The sequence below is a fragment of the Ciona intestinalis genome, unplaced genomic scaffold (assembly GCF_000224145.3).
Source record: "Ciona intestinalis unplaced genomic scaffold, KH HT000034.2, whole genome shotgun sequence".
Classification (NCBI taxonomy): Eukaryota; Metazoa; Chordata; class Ascidiacea; order Phlebobranchia; family Cionidae; genus Ciona; species Ciona intestinalis.
The window spans coordinates 520,734-529,501 of record NW_004190356.2 but is presented as its reverse complement, the minus strand read 5'-3'; the positions used below and the strand labels follow the sequence as shown (position 1 = coordinate 529,501).

Genomic DNA, 8,768 nt, shown 5'->3' with positions numbered 1-8,768 from the left:
TATACATGCTAAGTCTCTGAAAACACTGCCTCGCGGCTTTCTGAATGAAATCGGCCACGCTTTAACAATTTTGTGACGTGAATTTGTCACGTGGGAAACACACTTCTTATTTTTTCGCCACGCAACTTTCAAATTAGATTTATAATTTTATTTTAAATTAATGTTGTATTTGCTACCTAATAATTTTTAATACTTAACAGCAGTAATTGCCGCGCACTTAGTGGACCGTGAGACACGGTCTACTAGAGATATATCTAGTAGGCCGTGCGTGAGAATACTGTCGAATAATACTGTAACATTTGGTTTCGTTCATTATCCAGTAAGTATACCCCCGAAAAAAGATTTGATAAAACGCCCTCCCTGCCTCCAACTTACCCAGATTCCCATCTTACTCAATCCTACTATATTCTGTGTATTTTAATCTCAACGGTAACATCAGTTAAGTGTCGCAAAACTATGTGGATTTCAAGTGTTCGTTGCGCAGTAGACGGTTTGTCAAAACAAAGCTTTTTCTACCGCTGCAAAATATAGACCAAATAAAAAAAAATCATTTTTATTTAAATATGAAACATGGTAGTTGGCACAATTCATTACTTCAAAAATATATCAACCAATCAATATTCAATTGCATTGTAAATATACAGAATTTTATCTTGTTTTTAACAACTAATATTTTTCTTTAAGATTGATAAAAAGATATGGTTAATGAATTATGTCACCAATCGCACTGAAGTGCATAGTTTTTATAAAAGCACACAAAAAAAAAATTTTTTTAAATAGAAAAAATATAAAAGGACAGGACAATGTATGATACACTATTTACAGAGGAGTAATGTTACATTACAGAGGAGTAATGTTACATAAAGCATGTTTTGCTTAGAAAGTCTTGGAATTCAGTTAAGAATGTATTATCTCATCACCACAATGGGCGAGCTTCACAGAACGCATGAAGAATGGCAGAGGCAATAAAAAGTAAAGGGTCATAACCACCCGACGCAATGAACCTCGCCTTTACTACAAACTGACGAACAATTTTCACTTCAACGAAGCTTAAAGTCTTAAACCAAGAAAGCAGGAAAATTCAACAAGCCAAATAATTGACAGAAAGTCGATAAAACGGGAAATGTATCAAAAAAGGATTACTAAAATTTTCATAAAAGTGTTCCAAAATCATCATGTTTGGATAAACAACGTAAACAACTTAGTAATTTTTTTCAATTTGTTTTCCAATAAGGTGATTGTACGTGGCTGCTTTCAAGTGCCTAAGACGGTCCCATGACATCATAATTACGGATTGTCATCTCCTTCTACCTCGACTGGGCAAGATGAAATACCTTGAGAATAATTTCTCATGTGAGCTTGAAAATTCTCACGAACAGCTATTAGATCGGCTGCTTCGAGCCTGTTAATGATGTACGCTTCATTGAAGTCAGATCCCTTTGTTTGTCTCAGCTTGCAAATGAGATTATACTGGAATTCCTCTATTGAAACTGTAAATAAATGTTGTGCTGACAATTGTTTACAGTTACACTGATTATAAATAAATTACGGCAGATAAATCATTTTACCTTACCACCAAAAGTTATCATAGTTGAAACTGTAATAACTAACCTCCACGCTCAGCTTCTTCTATAACAGATTGACTCAAACCGCACAAGTCACCAAATCGTTTCCAATGGCCTCTAAGCATTGAACTTTCAGCTTTGAGGAACCTATCCATATGTTCCACTGTGGGAAAAACAAAGCTTTTTTTATTATAGCTTAAAATCACATTATTATAAAAGCTGTTATTTACTTACTGGAGAACAATAGTCACCTCATATGTAACTTTGATGTGTACATTTGTAGAAGATTATTATTTTTGAGGCGTATTTGTGTGCCACTGGCTTTTGTAATGTGATTTGCTTATTTTTTAAAAAGTTTAAAACCATGTGTTGGACACAGTATGTAAAACAGTGTATTGGGACAATGGTTTTATGGAGATGAAACCACATTGATATTCAGAAATGTGTGACAACAAAATTATTTAAATATAAATATAAACCACTAACAAAAAATAAAAAGTCATAACCTAACTTACATTTTTTTTGTTTTTTTTGTAGGTCTAACTGCGCAGCTGTTGCACTACCTGCAATAAATAATAATATTAGTTAAGTGTGACTTAAGCTCAAGCTATATAAGTTGACCCTATCCATTAACATATAAGAAATAATATATAAGATACATTTTTTTTTCCAAATTATATGCCACAAACTTTAATAAAAAACATCAGCAGATCAGCGGTGTAATTAAATAATCAAAAGACTGCTTCATTTTATCTTAGACACTTTAAACACTGTCTATAAACTTTAACAGGATACTCAAAAGGATATTAACATAAAGTAACAAATTCCAACCTTGTCTGGGGCTTTCAATGCGAGATGGGCTGTGGGACGCCCCATGGGCTGCCCCCTGAACTTCAACTGTCGTACCAACTATTGGTTGAGCTTCAATTTTGTTAATTACTTCTTCTTGAATATACTCAGACACTAAACGTCCTTCCTCATTATCGTAAGCTTTGTTCTCAGAAGCCAACCTTCTTCGCTTAAACAGACCTTGTTCGCTTGAGCGGAATTGAACAGGCGGCACATCTCTCGTACTTACTGCAATTAATAGCCAGAACATTAAACATATATTTATAATTTAGTGCTTTTATATTCGGATTAAACTAAAAGCTGCTTTAACGTTATGAATCATATTGTAAGGTGTTTAAGCAGTTTTCAGAATCAGATGAGTATAGAAGTTAATTACCGGCAATCATCATATTAAAATCTAGCCCAGTAGGAACAGACTTAGAAAGGTCAAATTGAACTATCAGCTTAAAGTTACCGGCGCCGTGGCGTAGTGGTTAGCGCGCCTGCCTGTAGCCCAGGGCCCCAGAGGTAATGGGTTCAAGGCTCGTCGCTGCTACAATTGCGGGCCCATGTGTCTTTGGGCAAGACACTTAACGGCAATTGCTCCAACCCAGTGGTCACTAATGGGTTGTCCAAATTATCAGCAATATATAAAAAATAATACAAAATTCCCCAAAAAAATAATTACCCACAAAGTAACATACATGGTAACCCGTAAGCTGGCACGAGGTGTTAAACGTGTGTTATAACGACTGTCGTTTTTCGGACACGTGAGGATAAAGTAAGTTACATTCATTCATTCATTCATTCATTCAAGTAAAATATATATGAATTTAATGGTCACTTTAAACAATTATAATGTGCAATATGAATGAAAGCAAGAAAACTTGTTATACTACTTTGTCAAAAAATGGTAACAGTTCTAACCTGATTTTTTAGAGTGTTCCAAACTAGGCTTTTGCAGCTTTTGATCAATTAGTGGTACAGCTTCCTCCTGGCTGTCACTTTCTTTTTTATGCTTTGGTATTGAAATCCTTTTCTCATCACTGACAGCTTTACCACCAGGTTTTTCATTAGCTACAATAACTTGGTTCAAACGACTGTCTGAACTGGTAGGTGAAGACTCCTAAAAAACAAAAACAAATATTGATGTTTTTTTTTAAATTTTGGTTTAATGAAAGAATTAGTTTAGGATATAATACTGTTTTATAAAATTCTCTATTGGCAAATATTAATTTTGTTGCATCATATCTTCCGCCATACGGCAATGCATCATTAAAAATTAAAATTAAATAAAACAAATATCTCACCGATGAACCTCCAGAAGTGTTTGAATCTTTCAAAGAAAGCTTTTCTTTTTTCTTCTGAAAAATATACAAGGAGTATAGAAATGATGTAATAAATTCATGCAAGGTAAGGTAACAATTACTTATATCTATATCAAATTTGTCTGGCTGTGTGGCACAGTTGGTTAGCGCGCCTGCGTCTAACCCAGTGGTAGTAGGTTAAGGTTTGTGTCTGCTACCATTGTTGGTTGTGTATGTCCTTGGGTAAAAAACTTCATAGCAAATGCTCCAACCCATTGGTCACTAATGGGTTGTCCAAATTGTTGAGAAAACAAAACAACAAAAAATTCACCCACAAAAGTACATACGTGGTAACTCGTAAGCTGGCAAAAAGTGTTTGAAACAGAACACCCGTGTTATTACCTCTGTTTACGGCCATGAGAATAAAGCAAGTTACATTCAATACTAACATGTGTTCGAAAAAGACAGAAACACAGAAGAGCAAGAAGTAAAAAAATCCCCACAGAGATCCCAATACCCACACGAACTACCAAATCAGATGTGCCAGCTTCACCTAAACACAAGTCAAGTTTAATTTAGTTAAACAACAGACTGCTAAACAACAGGCACATTACAGTGTCAAGTACCAAGTACTATACTACAGTACCCATACATGAGTAAATAAACCAACCAGTTAAATAGACAACAATGTTTTTACTTTTTCCTTTTTTTAAACAATTAAAACGGAGACCTTGAATGTGTCAACTACAAAACATAGTAAATTACTGATATGTTTCATGTCCTTTACTACACCAATTAGAAAAACAAAATTTATATAATACATGTAAAATATATTATTATATAAACCTTGTGTTTTAAAATTATTACCAGGAACTAAATCCTGTGGTTTTTCTTCTATAACTGTAGACATTCTTACTGGTGTTGTCATTGAAGGTTGTTCTAAAGGTGTGGTTTCAGGTGGCTTTCTTTATGTGAAGAAAAGCACATAATTAGAACACATTAAAAATATAATAGGTGTGCAACCTTTATTACAGGAGGGCCAGGTAAATTACAAGGTGAACACGCGGGTTGTACGTTTATTTAAAATAGTTTTGCATGAACCAATAATAGTTCGTTTTTGTCTTACCTCCTTGCAGGAATATGAAGTTTGGAAAATTTCTAAAGAAAACTGCTATATAAATTTGTTGTCACTTTGAAAAATTCAAGCAAAAATAGGCAGCTGGCCTGTACAAATTTTCTTTCCGTGCCTTATTTAGTCTGCAGGTTGCACACCCCTGAGTTAGAGTATTATATCAATTCTTCCAAATTCCAGGGTCACTAACTTTCAACCCGTAACTTACAGTCATGTAACCCTAACAACTCAGGACTCTAAAACCCTTGACAACCCGTCACAACCGCTGACAATCATCTTTCAAGTTCATTGAGCATTAAATTGACAGATTTGTGGCTTATCAGGAGTTATTAAAATTAGAAATTACAGGGTAAGTGTACCACATTTAAGAAACAATTTACCTAAAGCAGGCCTGAAGAACATACTGCCTGGCGCCTGCATCACATTTAATATATTATTGTGGACCACGAATACGTGGAGTGGCTTGTGTATTGCATAATCTCACAATATATATGACATGTGTATTTATGCCTAATGTCTATTTATCTTACCTGATAATTGTACAGCGTGAAGAACCACCTTCGGATTTATAACCCGGTCTACATAGGCGGCATTTCTGGTCAAAATCTGGTGATCCGAACTGGTGAACTTCATGATTATGTTCACACGGCGTATACGGAACACAGTTTTCATCTAACTTGAAATAGCCGTCCAAACAATCGCACCTTAAATGTAAAATATACATATAGTCAAGTGGGGTAATAAAAAACAATGGGGCACTTGGGGTAAGAAAGGAAAAACTCCCTGGCCAGCTAAAAAAACATTTTATCTCAATACGCAGACAGCTGTTGTGGGTAAAAAGAACATTTATTATTTGGCTTAATTTTATCTTAACTTACATCTAAGTGGTAAATTCCTTTTAGTTTTTCGTAAAACAATTTTTATGTTTAAAGGCCTGTCGTGATAAACCTATTGTATAGGCCTATGCAGTTAATTTGCCACATATTTAAGTACCTTACTGATGGTATATTTTAATTTCAAATTTTAAGAAAATTTCATACCCTTTTTTACCCCAAAATTGCATTATAGGAAGGGGTAAAAAAAACATAAGTTTTCTGTCTTTTTTTGTTGTTTTTTTTAAAAAGGGGAAAAAAACATAATTTTTCTGTTTTGTTTTTACCTCAACCTATATTACCTTTGTGATAAAACTGATTTTAAAGTTATGTATGTATATGGGTTATGTTTTAGGTTAAGATTGTTTAGTTACGAGTCATTTTTATTAATATGTTGCTCAATTTAGTTTAGATTAAGTCAAGATGTCATTTAGACTTTCAAAAGCCTTTACCATTTAATTAAATCAAATGTAACACAGCTAATGCTTTGGTTACTTCTTGTGCTTTATATAGGTTATTTAACTTATGAGCTTTGTTTTTGGTCTAATAAATGTTATTTGTGGAATTGTGGGTAAGCTTATAATATGTATAAAATAAAGTTTATGTTTAAAATAAATTTAAGTAAAAATGTTAAATTATAAAAGAAAATAAAACCATTAGAAAAAGACCGTTAAAAGTGTGTAGAAGATATTTTGTGGAAAAAAGAGAAGAAGTTTTCTGAGAAATTTTAGACTGCATAAAATACCTAAGTTGACTAATATTTGTATTACTACCCTGGACTTTAGTTGTTAATTTTTTTAAATCAAGTTAAGGTTAGCCTTTGAAAACATTGTTTTTTATTGCCACGCAAATGTTTTTTTACCCAAAAGCCTGGAGAATAAAAAACAGCACAAAATTTCGAATAAAATTTAAAGTAATTATAGAAATCCTACAATCTTTTTTGAACATCAAGGTATGATGAATACTGTTCCTCCAGACTAAAAGTATTTTTTTAGTTTATTGATTGGGAAGAAAATCGAAAGTTTATGTTTGTTTATGTTTTCTGTTTTCTGTTTTTTATTACCCTACTTGACTATATTCCTTTTATTTTCTTGATTCAAAAAAATATTAAAGCTGAAAAACTGGTTTGATATAGAAAAAATGTTGGGTAAATTACACAGTACACACTTTAGGTAGTGGTACATTTAGCCTGCCATTTTTAATATTTTTCGCTCTCGCGTACAACATTATAGAAATAGATTACCAGCTTGCCAGTCTGCTAAAAATTGGGAGTCAAAAAGAAAATGCTTGGGTTTAGTCACACATCCTTGCTATTAACCTATCCATTTCTTAGGTTTGATACACTCTTGACGAGCGATACTATACAGGTGTAAAATTTAATGTACAATCGTTACAAATACAACAAAATAAAAACTCTTACCGAGGTGCATGTTCTGCCATTGAAGGGATGAACTGCATATTCTCTCCACAATCCCTTTCAGTTATTGTAGGTAAAGAACAAGCCTTGTTCTTATGTAACTCATCTTCCATGTACGTTCCTTCAGGACATGGTGTACACTCTGTTGTATGAAACTGTGTATCGGACTGAGGTATTGTCACGTTACAGATTCCTGCATAAAACGTTCCCCTTGGGCAAAGGCAACAGAGTCTCCCATCTACATCATTTTTATGTGCATGCAGCAATGTTAGCGTTCGCACTTTAGGATCAGCGGAGTGTAGATGAGGGCATGGATCAGCCTCAGATTCAGGAGGAAGATTAACGTTGTCTTGACTATGTACACCTGAAAACTGAAGTATTCACCCATCAATTAGATGTTCTAACTTCCAACCACATTGGCATAGGCATAACATTAGGGGTATGGAATCTTACACTAACTCTTGAGAGTCTTGAACAAAGGTGACAGTGTGACAGTATATTCGTGTGTTTTACTTAGCACCAAAGTTTTAAGTGTGAAGCAGCTTTTATCCTGTTATCAGAAATGTGATGTCTTTGCATAATGTTCCGCTGTTTAAAAACTTAGTATATCACCAAATGGCTGATACTAGTGGCGCACCCAATGGTGAGGATTAGGGAAACCAGCCTCCCTTTTTACGATCGTGAACTTTTTTTCCTGTTGCGAACTTATTTTCACGATACCAACTCAGCCCCCTCTTACATGATGTTACGTTCATAATATGTCAATAACAATGCGTTACTCACCAGTAACTATCTACATTACCCAAGTTACCCCTATACTGATAGCATACAAAGTAAGACTAGATACCTGTAAAAGTAGATTTCCAAGAGCTAAAATCATCCAACAGCTTAACATCTTCATTTTTAAAAATCAGATTATTTTAATTTGGGCTATAATAGGCTATACACTGCAACAAAAATAAACTTGGTTAATGTTTATAATTCAAATTGTACGGATGAAATTTAATTTCAAAAAAGAAATTTAAAATTACAGACATTTAATGGTACAGATGCTGTGCAATGAAACACAAAACTGTAACTCATATTATAAACTCCAAATTACAAGAATTCCCTAGCAAAGTAAATCATGTATTACGATATAGCCTATTATACACTTTATCACAAAAATTTTTTTATCAAATACTAAAGTTACTGAAAGTAACCTCTTGCATATAAGCTGTTGAATGTCACACAGCATTTATAATACTTCGGATACCATTCAGCATGTTCTTTCCATGGATCATCTACCCAACTCCCAGTTAGGTAATCCACCATTACAATAGCAGCACTTTACAATTTCATTCAAGCCAACGATTACTGTTATCTGTTGTTTTGGTCATGAATTAATTTAATACAAGAGGGTACAGTTTTATTTTATTTTAAATTATTTTCTTATAAATCCGCAATGAAATCAACTCAGAAACCTTTTAGTTTATACCAAATTTGAATGAAACAAAACTTTGGGTAGGCTATTTTAATTGTCTACTATTAAGTACAAACACCGAAAAATAAATAAGAAACAAAACAGTTACTATTTTCAGAGTATTTTGAATATCGTGCGTATATGCCTTAACAGAATTATTCATTTTCGTCGTTTTGACTATTTAA

At 33.5% G+C, this 8,768-nt stretch overlaps 1 protein-coding gene across 3 annotated transcripts; it reads right to left on the bottom strand.

The window, feature by feature from the left end:
* Positions 1 to 569: 569 nt before the first annotated feature.
* Positions 570 to 8,070, bottom strand: LOC100183792. Of its 3 annotated transcripts, none has more exons than XM_026837933.1 (11): positions 7,969 to 8,070; positions 7,125 to 7,492; positions 5,363 to 5,536; positions 4,547 to 4,665; positions 4,150 to 4,253; positions 3,704 to 3,757; positions 3,321 to 3,519; positions 2,397 to 2,642; positions 2,081 to 2,128; positions 1,612 to 1,728; positions 570 to 1,481 (listed from the first exon to the last, which is right to left on the bottom strand). In XM_026837933.1, exons 1-11 carry the CDS (start codon positions 8,020 to 8,022, stop codon positions 1,288 to 1,290), a joined length of 1,677 nt encoding a protein of 558 aa, XP_026693734.1. In that variant the 5' UTR covers positions 8,023 to 8,070; the 3' UTR covers positions 570 to 1,287. The 3 variants fall into 3 exon arrangements, with proteins under 3 accessions (XP_026693734.1, XP_018670668.1, XP_002123717.2); XM_018815123.2 differs by having other exon boundaries at positions 575 to 1,490; XM_002123681.5 differs by having other exon boundaries at positions 575 to 1,490; positions 4,568 to 4,665.
* Between the last annotated feature and the right edge of the window lie 698 nt (positions 8,071 to 8,768).

Excerpts from the sequence above, each read along its gene's own strand:
- LOC100183792 (XM_018815123.2), bottom strand. The coding sequence starts at position 8,022 with ATGAAGATGTTAAGCTGTTGGATGATTTTAGCTCTTGGAAATCTACTT. Across the intron at positions 3,758-4,149 it reads TCTGTCTTTTTCGAACACAT|AAGAAAAAAGAAAAGCTTTC; the intron begins GTTAGTATTGAA and ends TATATTTTTCAG. Across the intron at positions 2,129-2,396 it reads CATTGAAAGCCCCAGACAAG|GTAGTGCAACAGCTGCGCAG; the intron begins GTTGGAATTTGT and ends TATTTATTGCAG.